At 32.0% G+C, this 25,975-nt stretch overlaps 1 protein-coding gene and 1 long non-coding RNA gene across 5 annotated transcripts; both read left to right on the top strand.

The window, feature by feature from the left end:
- The first annotated feature begins 508 nt into the window (after window positions 1-508).
- Window positions 509-20,927, top strand: LOC139521871 (microtubule-associated protein 9-like). 4 transcript variants are annotated; one of them, XM_071315543.1, is made up of 12 exons: window positions 509-585; window positions 4,101-4,318; window positions 7,553-7,856; window positions 9,009-9,109; window positions 12,027-12,315; window positions 13,457-14,158; window positions 14,722-14,838; window positions 15,494-15,713; window positions 16,384-16,545; window positions 17,124-17,269; window positions 19,682-19,826; window positions 20,404-20,927. In XM_071315543.1, exons 2-12 carry the CDS (start codon window positions 4,153-4,155, stop codon window positions 20,509-20,511), a joined length of 2,460 nt encoding a protein of 819 aa, XP_071171644.1. In that variant the 5' UTR covers window positions 509-585; window positions 4,101-4,152; the 3' UTR covers window positions 20,512-20,927. The 4 variants fall into 4 exon arrangements, with proteins under 4 accessions (XP_071171644.1, XP_071171642.1, XP_071171645.1 ...); XM_071315541.1 differs by lacking the exon at window positions 509-585 and adding an exon at window positions 699-805; XM_071315542.1 differs by lacking the exon at window positions 509-585 and adding an exon at window positions 717-809.
- A 2,027-nt stretch (window positions 20,928-22,954) lies between these two features.
- On the top strand, window positions 22,955-23,441 carry LOC139521872 (uncharacterized). The gene is made up of 2 exons (XR_011664080.1): window positions 22,955-23,092; window positions 23,250-23,441. It is a non-coding gene; the product is annotated as an uncharacterized lncRNA (long non-coding RNA).
- The last annotated feature ends 2,534 nt before the right edge of the window (window positions 23,442-25,975 follow it).

Here is a 25,975-nt window from a genome sequence, read left to right as displayed (position 1 = left end):
TATATTTTCGAATATCATAAATATAGTTTGAAAATGAATTATCAGTCCCTTGTTTTAATGAAAATGAAAAATCTTGCTTCAGTAGTGCAGAAAATGAATAATCTGTCCTTTTGGTTTTCAAAAACAAATCCTCCTTGATGACTATACGTCGGCGCATCGCAAACAGACACTAATTAAAAGATAACAATTTTAAGAGTGCAAAAATCAATAATAAATCAAAAACAATTGTGTGCAAAAATAAAAATAAAATAAAAATTGAACTTAGCTCGTAAAAACGTTGGGCCTCTATATTCAATGAAGTTTACTTTACATTGACATCCTAAAATGATCAAAGAAAACGCTATAACTTTTTATTAATAACTTAATCTCTTCAACAGACACATTACAAAAGAACATAATTTATAATGACTTGAATAAAAAAAGATTTGGTGGAAAATGGGAAATTACCGGAAAATTACAATGTCCCTGTTTGGCTAGCTCATTCCTATTCTTTCATGATCCGGGTACCAGATTAAAAGTACCTGTCAAATCCATTTTAGAAAGCGAATTTTAATTAGCAATGGGTATGGTACTATAGTGGGTCAGGTGAGTAACTTGACCTAAACATATTCTAAATTTATATCAATAAGATATACAACTCAGGCATCGAGGTACGAATAGCTTTCTGGTAATTTTTTTTAAATTAACTTCGTTTTCTTAAAAAGTTGATTGACCTTAGTAACGTACGAAAATGGAGTCGGATAGATATTTTCTCGATATTTAATACTTCAAATTTAATCAACTTTCAAGTATTTTAGAATCATATGTAGGTATAGAAGTTCAAATTGTTGAAATTCATAGTTAAATTTAGAGAAAATAATGTGTTCATTAGGGGATTACCACGCTTTCTCACTAATTTTATACGTTGTTTACTTTTAAATTTGCACAGACATGTTTTCAGTATTTACAAACGAGATTAACTTATAAGATATTGATGGTCTGAATAATTGGATTTACATTTCAAAATGTCAAATGATTCTTCTCATCTAGGAAAAGGTTCATTCTGAAACTTGTAAATCGTTTCCTGAAAACAAAACAGTTGAAACCAAAACAATATGTGCAGAGAGTCTAACCAAACATATATATATATACTAGAACACACCCGTGATATCGCGGGTCCGTGACTGAATTAAAGTATATAATTATGCGCAAGCCTTATTTTAGTATCTGATAAAGTCATGCCGATTATAAGATACACAATTTTCTCTGCTTTCAAATCTTTCTGTTTGAACCCGTCGAACTGGAACTTATCAATTATTGGTAATATTAATTATTTGGAAAACAAAAGGTCCTGGAATGAAGTATTTTTTAATCAACAGCATTGTCCTATATTTGTTATAAATAAAGTTGAATTCTTTGATTCGCTGTTTTAGGTCATGCCCGCTAACAAATTGAAACTTATTTTTAGTCCAGATTTTTAGTATTCGTATTGTTATCTTAGAAAGTCTTACGGATTAAAATACTACAATATGTAACAATTTGACAATTTAGTAGTGTCAACCTTGTGATTATGACCCGTGTATAAAGCATATTAATCCTGAATACACCGTTTGGTGGTGCGCCTGTCAATGCCTGTCAGATGCGGAACGTACAGATAATGTAATAGGTAACAGGTGATTATATACTATTGGTATCGGTATCAGACTCGAACCGGAACTTCCTAATTATTGGCAATATTAATTACGTGGAAAACAAAAGGGCCTGGAGTGGTGTAATTTTTAATCAACACCTTTGTACTATATAAGTTGTATATAAAGTTGAATTCTTTGATTCGTCGTTTTTACGTGATGACGGCTGACAAATTGGACCTCGTAATTTTAGTACTATAGATATATGTCTTACCTCCCCTTGCATTTTCCTTTTTACCCCAGTTAATGCACTTTAATTATGTTATACTGATTATTAACAGCTGTGCACTAAACATTTGCACAAGGACAGTCTTAACGATGAACTTTTAAAGCTACATGTACAGGCCCAAAGCTCCATTTTTGAAAATTTAATAGATTCTGTTGGCCTGTAGATATGATTTATACAGGCCCAAGAGTAATTTTACAAGCCTGGGCTGCCAGGCCTGTGATTCAGCGTGAAGACTGCAAGGAACTTTACTCTATTCAAGAAGTATTCTAGTGGTACTTTGGCATCGTTTAAACAAAACAAATAATTCAGCAATTTTTTTCCATGCACTTATCAGTCAGAGCTCAGACATAAACAAGTCGATTTCGGTTTTTGACTTAAAGAAGTCAAAACATGTATTTATTATTAAAATGTGTTTTCAATTTTAGACTTATCTAAGTCACAAAATGACAGACTTGTTTAGGTCTATTTATGTTGATGAAAAAACTTAATTTGACTTGGTGGCCAAAGTACACCACCTATGACAGCAAAAACCTGTCGGAGAGTTTACAAGGACTTGAGCTATCTTTATTTAATCATTTAATTGAACATCCTTACTAAACACAGATGTTTTACCTCATTAAGTGTGGATCCAGGTGGTTGCATTGTAATGTAAGGTTAATTAACATTATCCCCGATTTTTTAGACTCTCTTTCATATTTTTCTTTAGAAGACAAAGCATTGGCTTTCAATGTTGTCATTATTTGATTTAGATGCATGACCTTTTTATAAATATGCGTGGGTCTTGAAGTTAACCAATTTTGGTAACTTATCGACTTGTAGGAGTCAATATTTGCAACTTTTTGATTCTGGTCAATCATTTCTTGCTTAACAATATTTGACTTATTGAAGTCGTATTTTGTCTTGCATTAAAGGGAGACAAATCCTAAAACTCACAAATTTAGACCTCTATAAGTCAAAAGCAGATTCAGACTTATTTATGTCTGAGCTCTGACTGCTTATTAAGGATACTGCACTCTTAAAATGACAATATGTTTTACCATATATGCGTTAAAGTAGTATTGTCTTTATGTATCGTATATATTGTGTATTGTAATTATTAATATGCTTGATATTTTATTGAATAAGATATTATCATGATTATTATTATTATTATTGTCTCACCAATTAGCGACAAGATGAAATATATAAGCGATATATTATCTATTTATTTGGGTTTTTTAAAAAAAATTATTATTTATTTATCTATTTATTTGTTAGTAAACTGTACAAATATCATTTAAACATATTATTCTTGAACAACTCTAGAACAATATTGTCCCAAGTAGAATTTTATATTGCACGAGCTTGCGAGTTCTATATATGTTCTATGAGGGACAATATTCCCCAATATTCATGCAATACCCCTTTTATTGTATAGCAATATAATATTTGAGAGTAAAAATTGGTTTAAACTAAGATTTTGTCGTTGATGACATCATGAATTTTGAAGATTTATTGCACTAGTGCAATATTAGAATTTATTGCACGCTAACTTTTGGTTACTTTCTGTGGGAAATATTATATTGTTATACAATAATATCATGAATATAGGGTTATTGCATGTATATTGGGGAATATTGTCCTGAGTAGAATTATATATTGCATGAGCTTGCGAGTGCAGTACATGTATATATATGTTCTAGAGGGACAATATTCCCCAATTTTCATGCAATATTATCCTTTTATTTTCATGAAGATAAATAAGCTTTCTTGTCGCTAATTATTGAGACTCCAAATAATCAGATAACATTTTGTGAATACATACAAGATTCAAGATAATATAGTCAGTGGAATCCCCTGTGTCAAAGGGGCTGATGACAGTGCATTACCCATTGTTACCTGATCTTGTCATATCACCAACAAAACTCATATATAATTGTTTTGCAATTGTTTGTCTTCCGTAGGGACAAACAAGATTCAATTGAAAAACCCAATCATAAAATTATGATTGCATTCCCATTTTCAACCATATTCAGCAGAAAAAGTTTAAATTGGTTTCATTATCAGTCAAATTTTTATCAACATGATCAAAAATAAAATAAATTTTGCTCCTCATCCTTGAAAGTCTGTTCAGTTTAAACTGAACAATAAAATTATAATTTTGTACTTTATGAAATATTTGAATGAAGATGTATAACATGTTTGATAAAAATGGTATTTTGTAGATCTATAAGATAAACCATTCCACACCTGTTAGCATACACATTCTTCACCAGCATGACTGATGTACTTGATGGCCCTTTAGGGTCCATGAAAAAGAGATCTGATCCCCATGTGTCAGAACTGCAAGCCAAACTACGAGAGAGAAAAAAGCTAGGACTGACCCATGATTTGAGTGATAGTGATGTCCTAGAGGACAATGATGATGGCGATAGTGAAGATGGTTTGTTTCTGTACTTAGGAGATGATTATTTTGCATTTAAGCTCTCAACAGCATCAATTGGTGATTTTATGGTTGCAAATTAATACTGGCGACACATAAAAGGAACAAGTACATTGTAAATGGGTATTTGCGACCATCAAATCACCAATTGATGTCATTGGAGATAAAATAAATAATATTGTTCTCTCAATGATAATGAAACTGACAGAAAACAAAGTTAAATCATTCATTTCATTTATAAGCTGTCATACATGTACATTTTTAGCTCACCTGGCCTAAAGGGCTAAGTGAGCTTTTCCCATCACTTTGCGTCCGTCGTCGTTAACTTTTACAAAAATCTTCTCCTCTGTAACTGCTGGGCCAAATTAAACCAAACTTGGCCACAATCATCATTAGGGTATCTAGTTTAAAAAATGTGTCCGATGACCCGGCCAACCAACCAAGGTGGCTGCCATGGCTAAAAATAGAACATAGGGGTAAAATGAAGTTTTTGGCTTATAACTCAAAAACCAAAGTATTTAGAGCAAATCTGACATAGGGGTAAAACTGCTTATCAGGTCAAGATCTATCTGCCCTGAAATTTTCAGATGAATCGGACAATCTGTTGTTGGATTGCTGCCCCTGAATCGGTAATTTTAAGGAAATTTTGCTGTTTTTGGTTTTTTTCTTGAATATTATTATAGATAGAGATAAACTGTAAAAAGCAATAATGTTCAGCAAAGTAAGATCTATAAATAAGTCACCATGACTGAAATGGTCAGTTGACCCCAACAAATGGAAGTTTTTAACGACCTTGACTGGCTATACAGCCCTTGCACGGTCGGCAGTTAACCCCTTTAGGCGTTATTGCCCTTTATAGTCAACTTTTAACAATTTTTCGTAAATCTTAGTAATCTATTACAAAAAACTTCTCTGAAACTACTAGGCCAAATAAATCCAAACTTGGCCACAATCATCTTTGGGGTATCTAGTTTAAAAAATGTGTCAGGTGACCTGGCCATTGAACCAAGATGGTAGCCACGGCTAAAAATAGAACATAGGGGTAAAATGTATTTTTTGGCTTATAACTCCAAAACGAAAGCATTTAAAACAAATCTGACAAGAGTAAAATTGTTTATCAGGTCAAGATCTATCATCCCTGTAATTATGCCCCACCTACGATAGTAGAGGGGCATTATGTTTTCTGGTCTGTGCCTCCGTTCGTTCGTTCGTCCGTCTGTGCGTCCGTTCGCTTCAGGTTAAAGTTTTTGGTCAAGGTAGTTTTTGAAGAAGTTGAAGTCAAATCAACTTTAAACTTAGTACACATGATCCCCATGATATGATCTTTCTAATTTTAATGCCAAATTATAGTTTTGACCCCAATTTCATGGTCCACTGAACATAGAAAATAATAGTGCAAAGTTCAGGTTAAAGTTTTTGGTCAAGTAGTTTTTGATAAAGTTAAAGTTACATCAACTTGAAACTTAGTACAAATGTTTCCTATGATATGATCTTTGTAATTATAATTCCAAATTATAAGTTTGACCCCAATTTCACGGTCCACTGAATATAAAAAATGATAGTGCGAGTGGGGCATCCGTGTACTCTGGACACGTTCTTGTTTTGAGATGAATCGGACAACCTGTTGTTGGGTTGCTGCCCCTGAATTGGTAATTTTTAGGAAATTTTGCTGTTTTTGGTTGTTATCTTGAATATTATTATAAATAAAGATAAACTGTAAACAGCAATAATGTTCAGGAAAGTAAGATCTACAAATAAGTCAACATGATCAAAATTGTCAATTGACCCCTTAATGAGTTATTGCCCTTTATAGTCAATTTTTAACCATTTTAAAAAATTTTAGTATTCTTTTTAAAAAATCTTCTCCTCTGAAACTACTAGGCCAAATTTAATCAAACTTGGCCACAATCATCATTGGGGTATCTGGTTTGAGTTGAAAAATGGATGGTGTTACTTGGCCAACCAACCAAGATGGCCACCATGGCTATACTAGTACATAGGGGTGAAATGTAGATTTTGGCTTAAATCTCTGAAACCAAAGCATTCAGAGCAAATCTAACGTGGGGTAAAATTGTCTTTAGGTCAAGATCTATCTGCCTTGAAATTTTCAGACAAATTGGACAACCAGTTGTTGGGTTGCTGCCCCCGAATTAGTAATTTTAAGGAAATTTTGCAGATTTTGGTTATTATCTTGAATGTTATTATAGATAGAGATAAAGTGTAAACAGCAATAATGTTCAGCAAAAAAAGATCTACAAATAAGTTTCATGACCGAAATTGTCAATTAACCCCTTAAGGAGTTATTGCCCTTTATAGTCAATTTTTAACAATTTTTGTAAATTTTTAGAAAATATTTTCAACTGGGCCAAGTTCATTACAGATAGAGATAATTGTAGCAACAAGAATGTCCAGTAAAGAAAGATCTACAAACACATCACCATCACCGAAACATAATTTTGTCATGAATTTATCTGTGTCCATTGTTTAGTATGCACATAGACCAAGATGAGCGACACAGGCTCTTGAGAGCCTCTAGTTTTACATGGTCTGTGCTTGTGGGTACATTTTCATATATAGCATCAGTTGTGAATTAATGACATGAAAATTTTTGATGTTATCCAATGATTGGATAACATCAAAAATTTTCATGTCATTAATTGAATCAAAATAAATGTTATAAACGATGATGCATTAAAATATGTTTTATCTTTAAGAATAAGAAGATGTGGTATGATTGCCAATTAGAGAACTCTCTACAATAGACCAAATGAGACAAAAGGTCATTTTATGGTCTTCAACAATGTGTAAAAACCATACCACATAGTCAGCTATAAAAGGCCCCAAACTGACAAAAGTAAAACAATTCAAATGAGAAAATGTACAGGTATGGTCCGATATGCACAAAACAATGAATGAAAATAACAAATATGACATATATTTATATATTAACAAACTATAAACATGATGAACACTGAATTTATTTTTGATTCATGGAATGAATGCCATATTAGTAGCTAGGCATGTTTGATTTGAGTGGAGGCAGCCGAATGCTACCAGGGTAAACATACCGGTAGTCGTTTTATTCATTGGAGGTAATAGGCAGCAATCCATATGAGCACAAAATGAAATACAAAATATTGTAGGGGCCAGAAGGAGTACATTATTTGGGGGTGAAGAGTTTATTACATTTTGTTAATCATAACAAAATTGTCATTAATATATTATTTTTTCTAGATATTCTGAACCAATATAGAATAGAGTCCAGTAGCCACAGGAGAACTGACCGTCCTAGTTCAGCAACAAGGAGGTCACCTGTATCAACTGGTGCCTATGATAGTGGAATATCATTAGGTGACACACTAAGGCCAGGACAGGGTAACAGATTCATGAAATCTCAACGTAAATCAGACATGCCATCAATTGCTTCACCAAAACAGTCTCCTAAAGATAAACAAAGTCTGCTCTCTGACAGTATGTCATATGAACAGAAAGAGGCTATCATCATGAATAGAAAAACTCCAACTAAAGATCTACAGCAGTAAGTAGGGTCGTCATGATTAAATACTTAATTTAAACTACCAGTGCAGCTGAAGTAAACATGAGCTTTGCCCATTATTGAAGGCCCAATAGTTATCTATAGCTATTATATTCATTATTTCTTCTGGCCTACAATAGGAAGCTGTCTACTCATGTCCACTCAAATTAAGATCATATTTTGTAAAATAATGAAATAAAAATTGCAATGTTCAATGAAAGAAAAAGGAAATGTTTATTACAATACATGTACATGTAGGTTGCCACAGGGTGGATTCCTCTCAGGATGAATGAAGAAAAAATATTCCTGCTGAGTTGAACTATAGTTGGATTGTTTATGTTGCATGCCAAACAATATTTAATTAAATTGAAAAAAACAAAAACAAATAAAGATTATTATTTTTCAATGTCAGACCATATAGACATGCATCGTGCTTTTTTATTAACTACATTCAGTCAAAAAGCAATGAAATTCATCAAGATGGAAATTTTTATTGCAAAATTTCAGAAATGGACTCTTTCTTTTAAATCATGTAAATAGAATCTTTGCTTCAACTCAATCTGTGTCTGGAGTTAAAAAAAACCTTGGTATTTTAAAAACATTATAATAGTGTATATTTTGTAACATCCTTTTTTATATATAAATAAAGTTACTTTTAACATTTTTATGTGTCATATCAAACATTTCTTGTCAAATGCAATATTTAGATAAAATTATCAATTTTAAATCTGTTGGTATTTTTCATGTTTAATTATATCAATTTTTAATAATTTGTAAAATATTTTGAGTAACAATTTAATAAAAAAATATAGTGTCACCTTTAATGAACTCATTTCCTTGCTAATTAGATTCATCTCTGACATAAAGTCAATTGTCATATTAAAAAATCATTAATTTTCTGTTTTGGCAGATGTCAAAACTGTTTGGTCTCAAATTTGAGCATGTCATTTGCTCATTTATCTATATACATGATATACATGATATTTTCAAAAAATGAAATCAGTAAGTTTTTTTTTAAATCAGATAAAAATACTTTAATCTGTGTAAATAGTTATTAGTTATTGAAATAAAACAATGAGATTGTAACCACTTTTGAATAGCAACATAATATATTTAAATATTATGATCTTTCAACTCAAAACAATAATTTTACAGAAGACAGAGCCCTGTTGACACTTCCAAACCATGGCAGCCTCCATCCTACAGAAAAGTTAGTGCAACACCAGAAGATGACATAGGTGACAGTGCAAGTTCAGGTATATATCAGATTATAAGTCAGTTCTACAGGTGAAAACTTAAAGGGAAACAGTTGTGTAAAAGCAAATAAACCTGTTTGCTAATATGTAGATGGAAAACATTTTTATTATACCCCCCCTTTAAAAAAAAAACCCGCTTTAAAAAAGGGGGGGTATACTGTTTTACCTCTGTCTGTCAATCCGTCCGTCCGTCCATCAGTCCGTCAGTCAGTCCGTCCCATGAAACTTTCGTCACATTTTTCTCAGGAACTACACATCCATCCTTTTGGTATCAACATTTATATATGTACGTCAGCCATACCGTGTGATGCGTTTTCAGATTCATCACTTGACAACTTCCTGTTTACCGAACACTTGTCTGATTTTACACATGATAGCCAAGTTGAAAATTTTCATCACATTTTTCTCAGGAACTACAATACAAGGATTTCTGAAATTTGGTTTCAGGATTTATATAAGTCAGCTATACCGTGTGATGCGTTTTCAGATTCATCACTCGACAACTTCCTGTTTACCGAACACTTGTATGATTTTACACATGATAACCAAGTTGAAAATTTTCGTCACATTTTTCTCAGGAACTACAATACAAGGATTTCTGAAATTTGGTTTCAGGATTTATATAAGTCAGCTATACCGTGTGATGCGTTTTCAGATTCATCACTTGACAACTTCCTGTTTACCGAACACTTGCATGATTTTACACATGATAACCAAGTTAAAAATTTTCGTCACATTTTTCTCAGGAACTACAATACAAGGATTTCTGAAATTTGGTTTCAGGATTTTTATAAGTCAGCTATACCGTGTGATGCGTTTTCAGATTCATCACTCGACAACTTCCTGTTTACCGAACACTTGCATATTTTTACACTATTAATATTATCCACTTGCGGCGGGGGTATCATCAGTGAGCAGTAGCTCACAGTTTCACTTGTTTTTGCACATTATAACTTCTATTATTGTCCAAAAATGCTGTACAACAATACAAACAAACCTGGATTTACAATCACCTCATTTCAGCTGTCACCTGCCTCTCACAGCCTCATTCAAACCATCTGAAATATTTTCTCTACATAATTCAACTCTTACCAGCAACCACCTATTTAACCAAGTCTTTGGTCACCTAGTTTTCACACTGAAATCGTCATTTCAACTGTTAGCAATGGCAAATTTGATGTTTTTTACTATCAAAATTCTGTTAATTCATTTATTTTTTGTGGATACAAATTGTCGTGGATTGAAGAAAAGTGTCATTTTCATGGATATTTGAATTCATTGTTTTGTCAAAGTATGCATATATATCTACTAAATATTTGTAATGCATTGGACATTGAAATTCATGGTTCCCAGGTTACCACAAAATCCATAAAAATAATGGTATCCCAAGAATAATAATGAATCCACAATAATCATCTCACCAAACATATGTGTTCACTGTTCAGAATTAAAGTCAAAATAGCATGGATCAGGGATCTCCATGGCCTGTTTAACGATGGTGTCCCACCATCGTTCAAATGCCTTGCGCCATCGTCAAATGACTCGCCCCATCGTTAAATTGTCTTGTGCCATCGTTAAATTGTCTTCCTCCATTGTTCAAAACTTCATCGTTTTTTGTAGCCCGACGCCATTTTTTTTATCAATTATAATCAAATGCATGTAATTGCATAACCCTTAGACTTTTTATGTTATAATCCAATACAGTTCTAACGCCTGAGGGATATATATATCCGGATTAAGATCGCTAATCACTTGTACAGGTAGATCAACAAACCAGACAGAATACTATCTGAGAATAGAGGATCCATTTGTCAAATTAATCAACTAAGTTTCAGCAAATGATTATGATAATTTAGATTAAATAAATAAATTAATAATCCAGTTACAAAGAAAACAGTTTGAAGTCAAACACGTGCTTTATTTTGACTTACGCAATCAGCATCCCCCTTTTTGAAGAAGTACAAAATAAGACGCAAAACAGTAAATATTATTTCATCGCAAATAACTCGAGTACTGCTGTAATGATAATTTAGAATTACTTTAAAAGTTTAAAAGTAAAAACTTAAATATTTCCTGTAAAGAAATATCGTATCGTAATTCCGAATTCATTTCGTATATTACAATTAAATTGATACATCCGCGTTTCCGGTTTCTATTCAGACTCGAACGATGCATGTTGCACAGCATCAATTTGCCAGATAAAGTCATTAAAAACCTTTTCATTTGTCAACGTTTGCTTTACAAATCTCTTTAACCTTAAAGAGTAACCCGTACGAATCGTTTTGTTGTTGCTGCAAATAAGCCATACGGGTAATGGGTTCTGAATTTGACAGGTGTCCATAAAAAATAAGTTCCACATCATGATTTTTAACCCCCATGGCAATTACCAAAAATACAAGAAATCTACATGGGGACCTTCATGACAGCTTTTGGTCATTCTCGACTAAGGGGGGACCATGAAGACTTGGCATTTGAATGGTTAAAAATGGCAATAAATGAAAATATTGATACTTCTAATTCTATCATGAAAATTCAAATAAATATAATATAAATAAGCAATGAATTAGCATGTTCACCATTCCTTGTATGGAGGGATAAAATACTTCCGATCGCGCTACACTGTACAGCGTAGCCACTGTTTGTAATGGTGAGAGTTCCTCCAGCGTTCAATTTTCCTTCATGGAGATCCCTGATGGATAATAAATTTCTTTGTTTTGGCAAAGTCTTCCAACATTCCTTCTGAAAATTTGTACTTCGTTGAACATCTAAATTCGTTGTTCTCCTGTTCCCACGAAATCCACAAAATTAGTATCCAATGAAAATTAATGAACCCACAGTAAAAAGTATTTTATTGCTTTAGAGTAAATATTCATACAGTATGTTTGTAGCACTCAATTAACTTTTCCAAACATTTCAGGATTAATGAGAGGAAGAAAAACTCCACAAGACCCACTACTAGAATCTATCAGTGAGACACCATCTCCTAGGTATAGGAAACAGAGTCCAAATTCTGACAAAAAAATGTCTTCCATGCCAGGGTTGGACAGGAAAAGTCCTGGCCTAGACAGAAAAAGTCCTGGTTTAGACAGGAAAAGTCCTGGTTTAGATAGAAGAAGTCCTGGTTTAGATAGAAAAAGTCCTGGTTTAGATAGAAGAAGTCCTGGTTTAGATAGAAGAAGTCCTAGCACAGATAGAAAATCACCCAAGTATGTTTTCACTTTAAGAAGTTCTTACTGAGTTAGTTGTTCATATTTTCTTTGTCTGAATATTTTTTTCACTCGAAATATAAACATGTACAGATTGTACTTATTTTCTAACACTATACTTAGAAATTTTTGCCATTGTCCTTGTACAGGTGATGAAATGCATGAATATTGTGAAATTGTCCAGCGTAGATTTTTATTTTGCCCAACGAGGACCAAGCTTGTTAGTTCAGGATATATTATACAAGGGATAATATTCACCAGTACTCATGCAATAGCCCTTTCATTGTAACACAAATTTTTTTTACATGTGTTTGTCACTTGTGACTTCAATAATTAGAAGCTTTGATTTGCACTAAATGCAATATGATGTGTTATTACCTAATAAAGAGTATTTTAATATTTTATTAATATTTCTATATTATTTGCTATTTTTCAGCCATTTTTTGTTCCATGGTCTATTTATTCATTTATTGCACTGGAAATTATCAATCTATTGCACCTGTGTGAAGTCTGTTGCACTGACCTGTTATGACCTCTTATTCTGAAATCTGATTAGTTGAAAGGTTGTCCAATCAAATTGGGTTAAAAACGTTCTTGGGTTTATTTTTTTGATCATCTGCAAATAACTTCCGCGATGGAGCGGTTTGCAAATGTTGATGATGGAGAATTTAATGATTTCTTGTCATTTAAATTAATCTGATTTCATGTCTGTTTTATTGAATTTCTAAAGTATTGGTTGTACATGCTCCTTACACATTATAATTAATACAGTTGCTACTTTCATGAGTTTTATTTCTAAGAATTTGTTAAAACTGATTCAGTGTGTATTAGGTAATAAAACAGTTATTGAATGTGTAACAGTGCAATAGATCAAAATATATTTCCCTCGGTATGAAGATCAGCTCATTGTTCTATTGCCCTCAGCCGTTGGCTTTGTGGGGCATCCGTGAACTAGGGACACATTCTTGTTTATTTTGTTATGATGCTTTTGAAGAAAAAAATTAGATGTATACATCATTTTATACTGTTAAAAAAACCTATCATGATATACTAACAATGAAATTGAAGGAAAATGTAGAGGATGATATACTGAAAATTACTTAAAAGTTTATTATAACGAATAGTTGTTTCTGTTTTACAGGGCATTGAACTTGGATGATCCTTTGATGTCAGTAAAAGGTGCCTCACCACGACCTAAACTTAAGACAGATGTTTTTGGCAGCTCCTCAGCTATGGATGCTACCCTAGATGAAGAGCCTACGCCAAAACCTAGAAAGTCAAGATTTTCTAGCGCAGGACAGAAAAATCAAACTGAAAGTGAAAGACTATTTGGTAGGAAAACCCCAACTGAGAGTGATAGAACAACTGGGAGAAAAACTCCCACTGACAAAGATAGATTTGGTGGTCGTAAAACACCTACAGAAAAAGATAGATTCACAGGTCGTAAAACTCCAACATTCAGCAAAAAATCAGAAAAAGAAGAAAATGAAAAAACTAAAGAAAAAAGCGAAAGAAAGCAGGAACCAAGTTTAATGGACTTTTTAACTGGAGATGTTACTGAAAAGGAAACACAGAAAACAGGTAAAAGTAAACTTTTTGATGATGATGATAGTGATGAGGAAGAAGAGAGAAAACAAAAGGTCAAACCTAGACGACCTCGACATGAAGTTCAAAAGGAGGAGGAGCCAGAGGTCGACAGTTTTCAAGCTCTTTTAGCAAAGAAAAGTTATCAAAAAGGGAGGAAACCTCAAGCAGATGAAAGTTCTGTCTGTGAAGAATATGAATTTGAACCAGGTCCGAAAAAAAATACTGATTTGCATATGGAACAGAGCCAATCACTCAGGTAAAAAACATAATTCCAGTTAACCTTATGAAAATCTCTTTAAATATCTGAAAAATAATTATTATTGAAAATTTAAAGCAACCAAAGAAAATCCGAGTATTTTTGTAGTTATAAAATGCAAAAAGGGCCTTTAATTTTGTCATTTTTGTCTTGGATGTGACAAATGCTGTGGATACAAGACTTCCTTCTGCATGTTCTGCCTTAGCAGTTTCATCAGTTGTAGCAATTTCTGATAACCTATCGGTCACACATACAAGATATATCTCAGGGTCAAAAGTTTATTCATAAATGTATTATCAATATTTCATGTCAATTATATAATTTCTCTGTATTTAATTTTTGCTGTCTAGAAGTATATCCTCTATATAAAATGAATTTTGAATACAATTTAAAGAAATCTGTTTAATGTAATTCCAAACTAAATAATTCCAACAAAATTTAAAAACGAAATAATAAATCAATGCAAACTACTATACAAGTGATCAATTCAAATAAAAAATATAATCTAATAAGAAAAAGTTGATTTGCACTGAAATTATATCTACATTGAATTATTATTAAAGGTCATACAACAAACAGAGGTCAGACAAACAGCAAGCTGAAGATGCAATAGATATGGTGGCAGGACAACAAAGAACTCAACAAATGAAACCAATAGAACGCCCAGATAGTTCTAAAAAGTAGGTTGAATTATACATAAACAAAAATAAAAAATGCTTTGAAGAAAGATCTGTGTTCTGTTAGATATCAACTTCTAAAGTTTAAATCTTTGTTTTACTGATCAGCAATAAAAAGAAAACTTTCTTCGGTTTACCTGAGCCCTGAAGATCCTTTGAAGGTAGTGTGTTTGCTGATGTCTGTTCTTTTTAACTCAGCAATTCTGCCTTTATATATATCCGCCTGCTTTAAAAAAGTGGGGTTTACTTTTTTACCTGTATCTGTCTGTCCATCTATCCATCTATCATTTTACACATGATTGCCAAGTTGAAAATTTGTCGAATGGATTCCTGAAATTTGGTTTCATGGTTTATACAAGTCAGCTTTACCAAGTGCATGATGTGTTTTCAGATTCATCACTTAACAACTTCCTGTTGACGGTCAGTTGACCTTATACTTTGTACTTTAAGCAAGTGGGGGTATAAGTGAACAGTAGCTCACCCAGATTCATTTGTTTATTTTATTTTTATTTTATTGATGTGTAAATATTTGTCTGCTTAGAGAGCATGGTTTTATTTTTATGATTGTAAATATTCTTCTTTACTGTAAAGCTCTTGGGATTATATTGGTGTTTCATGTGATATTGAAAAGCCATATGATTTTCTCTTTTTATTTCAGAACATCCACAAACAGTAAAATTGTGAAGCCAAAACCTCGACATTCACTACCGGGTACTCCTACTCCTTCTTTAACTCTGTCTGAGACAGACTTTAATGATACAAAATCTTTGAGAGAAGCTATCTTTAATGACTGGAAAACCCAAAGATTGAATTCTGCTCGACAAAAACAATCTGAAGAAAAAAAGAAAAAAGACGAAGAGGAAAAGAAAAAGAAACAGGTATTGTACATGTTGTAATTTAAATGAAATAAGAGATGTTGTAAACATCAGGGAGACAGCCACCCAACCTCACAAATTTTCAAAGCAGAATAGTACATGTTTAAACAAATGGGGGCCATATTGCATTGATTGTCTGATTTTCTGACTAGAGTTTTATATTTTGAACATAGTAATGCTTTAAAATCATTTATTATGTCTATTAGGTTCTTTGTGATTTTCAGCCTTAACTTTTTGTCTGTTTTTTGGTAGAAATTATGATTATAAAAGTCCATTGTCAGCAATACATGTAAGAATTATAAGGAGACTTTACCAGTCCTAGTTATTCCTGAAATTCTTTTAATAATATGCTCATTGAAACCGATATCAGCATATATATGATCAGTATGTCCTTTTCCCCACAAGACGTCTGTCCTGATCCCGCTACGAGCATCTTTTAAGATAAAAAATAGCAATAAACAGATGATAGTTAGATATATTGGAAATTCATATAAAAAGAAATTCTGGATCTATTAAGCATACATATCTATTTCTTGTTAATTTTTTAGCTAAACAAAAAAATGATTAATTGTTTGCTTATGTTGAAAAATCAATATGTACCTATAAAAGTAGGTCAATTTAGTTAGATGTAAGAAGTATTTACATAAACAGATTTATTTTTATTTTTTCAAAGGATTTAATAAACAAAAAATTAGAGAATGAGGCAGCATATAAAACTTGGAAAGAACAGAGAGAACCAGTAATCAAAGATAAAATGAAGGAAAAACATAGAGAAGAAAAGAAAAAGAAATTGGAAGAAGAGGAAAAATTAAAGAAAAAGAAAGATGCAGAAAAGGTATGTTTATTGTTTTAATTTCCTTATCTCATTATTGCCCCTGTTAATCATCAATTCATGCCAGGGGCTAGAGGTGTGGGACTTGTCATTTCTATGGCAGAACTTATAATTCTGAGTAAGTCCATGACCACAAAATCCTTTGTATTGATGCTTTTACAGGACCAATGATAGATATAAGAAGATGTGGTACTGTATGATTGCCAATGAGACAACCCTATAAAGGCCCCCAAAATGACTAGTATAAAACCATTCAAACAATGGTATAATCTATATAAAAAAACGAGAAATGAGAAACACTTATGATCCACATCATCAAATGACAACCACTGAACATCAGGTTTCAACTTAGGACATATGTAAACAAATGCATCAGGATTAACGTTTTAATAGGCGCCAACCTTCACCCTACCCGAAAATTTTTTACTTGAAAATACAAATACCCAAGACATTTTCTTTCTTAAATAAAAATTGAATCACTGTTATACCAGACATTGCATTATAATTCAGTACCAAGAAAAAAGCAAGTTAATGCACCTTTAGTAACACTTTTTTAAATGTGAAAATTGTTTTTTTTATAGGAATTCAAGAAATGGAAAGAATTAAATGATGAAAAGTTAGTTGAACAGCAGAAAGAAAAGAAACGAGCTGAGAGAAGAAAAGAGGAAGAAGAAAAAAGAAAGCAAAGAGAACGAGTAAAAGATAATGAAAGTGCTCTCAGAGTCTGGTAGGTATTATATACCAAGGAAGATTGTACTTTACTGTCTTTTTCACTCTACAGTAGTAACCTTCCAAAACAAGGTTTTTTATGTATCTAATAAAATTTATATACATAACTAAAAAATACTTTAAAATTTTCAACAAATTAATTACTTTTATGGATTATTATTGAATTAAAACCAGTGTAACTTATTACTGTTTAAAACTGTGAACAGCAGTAATGCTACCCAACTTGAATACAAGAAAAAAAAAAATACTAGGTTTAGAAGAGCACTAGTTACATTCCTGATTTTCAGTTTTCATTCAACACAAGTATTTTGGTTGTATTGTTTAAAATTTTATGCAAAAATACCAGTAACTGTCATTTACTAATTTCATTGTGAAAATAAAATATAAAAAAAAAAGAAAATATAAAACATATTCACTGTGCTTAAACGGCTGTGGGTAACTTAAGTTACCCACAGCCCAAGATGGAGCCGCCTTGCGTCGGTTAGATACTTTTCTTCTATAGAATAACAATACCACAAATGCATCAATTAAACAACTGAATTTAAAAGTTGTATTAATCATTTAGGGAAACCCCTAAACTGGAAAGGTGATTAAATTCTACAAAATAAACGATCACAGCACGATTTTAAAAAAACACTTAGGCTGTCCGTAACTTCAAAACAACTTGTCCGTAACTTTTTTCATCATACCAATAGAGATGTCCGTAACTTTCAAAGAATCGACATACGCGGATGTAATGTTTAAACTGATGATAGAGATTGTATCGAACACATATTCACAAAACGAAGTAGATGTCTAGTATGATGTAATTCATTGTATCGATGGAAGACAAAATTGGGAAAAATATGAAAAAATCACGATAAATCCGCAAAACTCGGGTCTCATTTTGTATAACGTCGGGGTACTCGAATCGCCTAGTTCGGAGGGTTGTTTCCGATCATAGCAGATAAACTGTTGAAACATCATTGTTCGTTTTTATTTTTGAACAAGTAGACTACACAAGTATTTTTTACACATACATGTAGCATGTATACACTTACTGATTTTCTGCCAGCAACGACAAGCCGGGTAGCGTGAATCCAGGATTTTGGAGGGGAACCCAAATTGCCCAGGCATGCAGTGGATAGACTATACGAGACTTAAGTGCACAAACTGTTTCCGTCTTTTTGAAAAAGCCAAAAACACTTTTCTCTCATCCCTACAAAAACAAATCCCATCAACATTGACAGTAAAATAAAAGGGATGTCAATCTGGACACACTGGGACGTTGCGCACGGTGATATTGCGGCACCCTGGCCAAGATTTACAGTAAATGGGAAAACTTAAAAAAGGACATTTTGTATAAATGAAAAAACCTAGTTTTACAGCTAGCTGCATATTTCATTTGTATGCAAGTTGCATTAAATCTCATTAAACTGAATAAAACTAAAAGACACAATAGGTAAAAGTCAGTGACAATAAAAGGAAAAGAGCAGTCAACATAGTGTAACAATTCGACATAGTATATAAAAATAAATAACTACGTAGGACAACAGGGTAATGTAATAGTCTAACAACCCCTGATAACATACAAAGAGAGAGAAAAAACATACTAGGAAACATATTCAAAAAATCATAACACTATAACTAACTGGTGGGATGTATAAAGTCTATAAATACCGAGCCGCGTCAAAGAGTATTCATCAAAATACACATAGAAAGAAACAGAGGTGAAGGTAAACCGCAAACATATAATTAAACTCAAAACATTAACGAATATGGAAAAGCCTTGGTCTGACAAGCGAAAAACGTCGATAAGACGCACATCAGTAAATAAAAGTTCAAACCATAACCAGGATGGAGTACCACAAACCCCACATAAAACTTCTGTGGTGTAAGTATGATTGCGTTAATAAAATCACATTTGGTGGTGAATGAGTAGTATAAACGGCCGCGAAGGTTACATATATGATGTTAATGGTCTTCTAATTGTTGAAATTATAATTTTAAAAATTTTAAATCAAAAGTTACCCACATCTAAAAATAAAGTTACGGACAGTCTGCTTAGTTTCGATCAAAAAGTTACGGACATCTTATGCATTTTTTAAAGTTGACCTTGCGCTTTAGTGAACTCTATATTAACAAATGTATGGTAATTTTTAGTCATTTCTTTATTCAATAATCCTATAAATATTTACATTCTGCATGAAAAACGTCGCAAAAGATACATTTTGTATGAATTAAATATCAACGAGTTTAGAGTCCGCCATCTTGGGCTGTGGGTAACTTAAGTTACCCACAGCCGTTTAAGCACAGTGATATTAGGAATTGCTGAATAATATAATGTATTTTTTTTAGCTCTTCATTAGTCATAGCAAGCTTTTGATATTAAAGTAGTACACAATTAATGTATAATGAACTTGTTTTACAGGAAAGAGAAGAAAGAAGACGTTATTAAGGAAAAAACCAAAGAAGAAAAAGATAAAATGAAACAAACTAAAAGATATATGGATGAAGAAAAACGAAGACAGGAAGAAGAAGCCAGACAAAAATATGAGAAATGGCTGTCAAGAAAGGTATGTCCTTCCATGATATATGTAATATCCCATGCAAAGACAAAAAGCATCTTGTATACGTAAGATATACTACCCTCCTTTCCTAGCCTAGTGCTACAGACAGATAAACTGGATATCTGTCAGACTAGTCTACTCTTAAAGAAGGATAGTTTACCTAACCTCATAAAGACTTCACAGTTCAGCTAGCAAGCTAGCTAACCAAAGACATTACCTTTATCGACACACTCAATGCAATCTGCTGTAATATGTTTCCATATTAAACTTTCAAAGCAAAAAAGCGTGGCATATGTATTGACACATATTTTGGAATGTTGTGTCATTTCAAGTTATGCTTTCTCTTTGCAAGATATTTGCAACTATGGTTATATCTACTAATTAGCAAAGACATGTTTGAAAGATGACCCCAGGCTTGATTTTTTTTAATACTTAAGTTCAGTTACTATTAGTTGGTTGACCTGCAAAGGACAAAACTTACTTTCAGTTGTTGGGGTCTTGCTTAAGAACTTCTATCTTTTTCTAATTATTTTTTTTTATTAATGGTTATGACTTGATTTTGAGTATTATTTTTATATTTTAGGACAAACAGAAAGTTGTTGATAAGAAGATAAGGTACACTTCTACAGAAAGTATTGAAGAAAGACCAGCTTGGAGTCCAGCTAGTAGAACAATTCCTCAGGGTCGATGATAGCTAAAAGCTTGTGGTTGTGAATTTTAAGAACTCAAAACTAAACAGAAATTAGTTTGATCCTGAATCCTTCATTGGGGATTATAGCTTTGTACATTTAACCAATTGTAGAACGTAGGTAGCTCAGACACTCTCCTTGCTTACATGAAGAGAAATACACTACTTTTGTTCTGCTGTATGTAGATAAACATAAGCATCAGTTAATATAGATGACATCCTTTGATGTTCCCCTTTATCCAAGCATCATTTGAATTTTCATTAAATGTAAAGTCAAAATGAATAGTTCGGTTTCTTTATTTCCTTATGAATAATGTGAATAATGGTTTATTGAAAATTTTTGTAGTAAAATAAATTCTCCATTTTCCCACCTAACACAACCCTACATATGTATCAAGTGAAACTCCTATAATTTGTTTTTAGAATATTTAATGTATTTCATACCTTCTTTACATGTACACTAGCAGAGTTTAAAAAGATGAATTTAAAACATTTGACATTTAACCATGTGTAGTATAGGTTCCCATAGTTTATCTCAATCATAAATGAACAAGAGTTTTGTTTTCAGATTGTTTCTCAACTTCATAAACAAGTTTCACCATAATTTATTATTTTCATAGAAGAAAACAATGAGTCATCAAATTAAAGACATTACAACTAAGAAAAACTTTTTATTCTATATATATCTTTATTCTCAATAAACCATATTACATAGGTATAGAGAAGGCAAATGAATTATGTACAATATTTACAACAAGACAGAACAAACAAAAATAGTTGCTAATACAATATATGAAGTCCATTTCAGCCAGGAGCACATACACCTGTGTTAATAATCTTTATGAATTTACATAGTTTAATCAATTCTGATTTGTTTTTTGAAGACATAATCTGATTGTATTTGACAATATTTGCATTTTTTAGATAATAATTTGACATACAATGTTTCCTGTTTTCTTCAAAGTATTTACATTCTAATATATAATGCATTTCATCACCAATATCATTTTTATTACATAGAAGACAAATTCTATTGTTTCTAACTATATTGTTCCATCTACCCTGTTCAATAGGGAGCTTGTGATTTGTGGTCCTAAATCTACAAAAATCAATAGACAATTTGTTCCCAAGAATTTCAAAATAACCTTCTTTTCCAAAAAAATCTTTAAAAAGTCTGTAATTTATTGCTTTTGGCGAGTTTTCAAGTAAAGAATGCCAGACTTGTACATACTGATCTTTAAGTCTAAGTTTGACGAATGAAACTAACCACTTACAATTTATAAAAGATTGCGTTTCCCATACATTTGGGATACCACATTCGTTCAGAATAGTCTTTATTCTGTTTAACCATGAAAAATTCACATTGTCATTAATAGACATGTGATAACACAATTTATATAAAATATATGATAGTTTTGTCTCTTTACCAGAGTTTAATTTCCCCCAAAATGAAATCAATTTCTATTGGGTATCAAGCTTATGGAAAAAGAGTTCGACAAAATTTGTGTTTCACATTTAACAAGTGACATGGTAATGATAAGACTAGTACAGTATAAAATTAGGAATATTAAGTCAAGAAAAACAGCTATATCTCATTTGTATTTAAAACATAGAGCAGCAATCATCATGACTTGTGTCCAAATATGATGTGATCTATTTATTGAATTGTTTAAAATCAATTTAAACATATCAATGATTTTTTAAAGAAATTGTAGTTATATTTTTATGAATATTTGTATGATAACTTTGTATGGATGTTTTATTGTAAGTGATGTCAATGTAGGTGTTTATTTTAGTGCTTTTAGGTAATGATGTTATACATATTTTAATTTTTTTATTGTAAAAATGAAATCCGCCCTGTTGTGATATGAATTGTCTGTTTTAGATATGTATGTTATATATTTTATCTTTCATTTTTATTGAGAAAAGGTAATTTTATGGAATTTGAACTGAAAAAAAAGCCAATTTGTTTTAAATTTAGCTTAAAAGAACATCATTCTTGAGTCACTTTTCAGAGCTATTGATTGCAGTAAATTCAGTACTGTTCAGATATTTAGCTTGTAATCAATTAAGGTCTGTTTTGTTACATTATGAAGGAAGGTGAACATGCCCAACAATTTATACTAACTACCATAAATTTTGGCAGATCAGTAGTAGAAAACAAAGTTTGTTGAAACATATTCTTGCACCTGAGCTTGTGCAGTTTGACATTTCTTCTCTCTACAATTAAAATTGCAAATGTTAAAAATGGTTTGCAAGCCTCACATTTTTAAATAAACCATCTCAAGTGGAGAAATAATATATTTATCACAAAAAATTGATGGAATTTATATCAAAGCAGTACATTATTATTATTTTAGTATAAAACTTGATAGTAGCATCTGTCAAGTTTATAATTTTTTAGTCATTTGTGTAGTACTACTTGATGTTTCTGTCTTCATCTTATCTGTGATATGTTTCTGTTTAAAATCATGAGAATAAAACATCTTAAATCAAATTTTATTGAGTGTTTATCTTTACCACATATTGATATGGTGTGCCTAGCAAGTTTAAATAAGAGTGCTGTTCTCTTGACAGTTGTAAGGCAGGGGCGGATCCAGCCATTTTAAAAAGGGGGGGGGTTCCTAACCCAGGACAAAGGGGGGGTTCCAATTACATGTCCCCATTCAAATGCATCGTCCAAAAAAAGGGGGGGTTGCAACCCCCGGAACCCCCCCCCCCCCTGGATCCGCGCCTGTAAGGGCACTCTTTAACTACAAAAAGGAACTAAATGAATGGTACTTCCAACCAGAAGAGTATGAACAATACTGTAAATTCAGAAATTACTGCATGCATTTATTATTACGATTTTGTCATTTAAGCCATAAATGCAATTATTTAAGTTTTGCGATATTTAGAACAATTATGTTTAGTTCATTAAAGATATTTTAAAATGCTAGTTTTAATTATTGCGATTATAACCCTGTCACATTTTTTTTTGTCCTGTAGTACTTGAAAATTGAACTTTGACTTAAAACTTGCCTTTTATTTATAAAGCAATTGACTAATCCAGAATGCTATTGGTAATCCCTTTGTTGCATTATTAATCCAAGACACATTATTGGTTATAGAATATGGAGATGTGGTGTTCAATACAGACCAAAGGCCAATGATATGTACAATGTATATTATATAAAACCAGGTTTAATCCACCATTTTCTACATTTGAAAATGCCTGTAATAAGTCAGGAATATGACAGTTCTTGTACATTCGTTTTTATACGACCGCAAAAATTTTAATTTTTTCGTCGTATATTGCTATCACGTTGGCGTCTGCGTCGTCGTCGTCCGAATGCTTTTAGTTTTCGCACTTTAACTTTAGTAAAAGTGAATAGAAATCTATGAAATTTTAACACAAGGTTTATAACCACAAAAGGAAGGTTGGGATTGATTTTGGGAGTTTTGGTCCCAAAATTTTAGGAATTAGGGGCCAAAAAGGGCCAAAATAAGCATTTTCTTGGTTTTCGCACAATAACTTTAGTATAAGTAAATAGAAATCAATGAAATTTAAACACAAGGTTTATGACCACAAAAGGAAGGTTGGGATTGATTTTGGGAGTTGAGGTCTGAACAGTTTAGGAATAAGGGGCCAAAAAGGGGCCCAAGTAAGCATTATTCTTGGTTTTCGCACCATAACTTTAGTATAAGTAAATAGAAATCTTTGAAATTTAAACACAAGGTTTATGACCATAAAAGGAAGGTTGGGTTTGATTTTGGGAGTTTTGGTCCAAACAGGTTTTTAGGAATAAGGGGCCCAAAGGGTCCAAAATTGAACTTTGTTTGATTTCATAAAAAATTGAATAATTGGGGTTCTTTGATATGCCGGATCTAACTGTGTATGTAGATTCTTAATTTTTGGTCCTGTTTTCCAATTGATCTACATTAAGGTCCAAAGGGTCCAAAATTAAACTTAGTTTGATTTTAACAAAAATTGAATCCTTGGGGTTCTTTGATATGCTGAATCTAAAAATGTACTTAGATTTTTGATTATTGGCCCAGTTTTCAAGTTGGTCCAAATCGGGGTCCAAAATTAAACTTTGTTTGATTTCATCAAAAATTGAATAATTGGGGTTCTTTTATATGCCAAATCTAACTGTGTATGTAGATTCTTAATTTTAAGTCCCGTTTTCAAATTGGTCTACATTAAATACCAAAAGGTCCAAAATTAAACTAAGTTTGATTTTAATAAAAATTGAATTCTTTGGCTTTTTTGATATGCTGAATTTAATCATGTACTTAGATTTTTGATTATGGGCCCAGTTTTCAAGTTGGTTCAAATCAGGATCCAAAATTATTATATTAAGTATTGTGCAATAGCAAGCAATTTTCAATTGCACAGTATTCAGCAATAGCAAGAAATCTTCAATTGCACAGTATTGTGCAATAGCAAAAAATGTTCAATTGCACAGTATTGTGCAATAGCAAGAAATGTTCAATTGCACAGTATTGTGCAATAGCAAATATTTTCAATTGCACAGTATTGCACAATAGCAAGAAATATCTAATTGCACAATATTGTGCAATAGCAAGAAATTTTCAATTGATTGGAGTTATCTTTCTTTGTCCAGAATAGTAGTTGAATCAACTTAAATCATTGTTTTATACAATACACAATGTATATTCACTTTTACTACCAACTGATAAATTAAAACAATCTTTACCATTCAGTGATAACAAGCACTTTTTGTTACATTTTAATATTTTATGATGTATTTAAATGAGTAGTTATTGTTGCAAACTCCATTAGAAATTTGAATTGAGATCAGTTTTGAAAAAAGGGAAAGGGGGATGTGAAAAAAAAAATGGTGCGGGGGGGGGGGGGGGGGGGGGGGGGTGTTTGAATTTTCTCATTTCAGATTTCATAAATAAAAAGAAAATTTCTTCAAACATTTTTTTGAGAGGATTAATATTCAACAGCATAGTGATTGCGCAAAGACAAAAAAAATATTTTAAGTTCATTAGACCACATTCATTCTGTGTCCAAAACCTTTGCTGTGTCAACTATTTAATCACAATCCAAATTTAGAGCTGAATCCAGCTTGAATGTTGTGTCCATACTTGCCCCAACCGTTCAGGGTTCAACCTATGCGATCGTATAAAGCTGCGCCCTGCGGAGCATCTGGTTTATGTGTTGTATCATTTGATTTTGCCATGTGAATGATTTAGGGACTTTCCGTCTTGATTTTCCTCTGAGTTCAGTATTTTTATGATTTTACTTTTTACAGGTCACCAAAAAACCTTTAACAGTGAACAAACTTATACATCATAGATATGACAACTGAGAAACAGCTGAAAAAAACTTGTTTGGTTTATAATTCAACAATATTAAACTAACAACAAATATGAAAAACCTCAAACAACAACAACTGGATTACAGGTTATATAGTTCTAATATTCTTTTTGATAATGTCCAATTCTTTTGTGTATA

The sequence above is a fragment of the Mytilus edulis genome, chromosome 4 (assembly GCF_963676685.1).
Source record: "Mytilus edulis chromosome 4, xbMytEdul2.2, whole genome shotgun sequence".
Lineage (NCBI taxonomy): Eukaryota > Metazoa > Mollusca > Bivalvia > Mytilida > Mytilidae > Mytilus > Mytilus edulis.
Note: the sequence above shows the minus strand (reverse complement) of the source record. Positions and strands in the feature narration are given on the sequence as shown.

Coding starts and splice junctions, on each gene's coding strand:
- LOC139521871 (XM_071315543.1), top strand. CDS start 4,153: ATGACTGATGTACTTGATGGCCCTTTAGGGTCCATGAAAAAGAGATCT. Junction 7,857..9,008: donor CCAACTAAAGATCTACAGCA/GTAAGTAGGGTC, acceptor ATAATTTTACAG/AAGACAGAGCCCTGTTGACA. Junction 14,159..14,721: donor GAACAGAGCCAATCACTCAG/GTAAAAAACATA, acceptor TTATTATTAAAG/GTCATACAACAAACAGAGGT.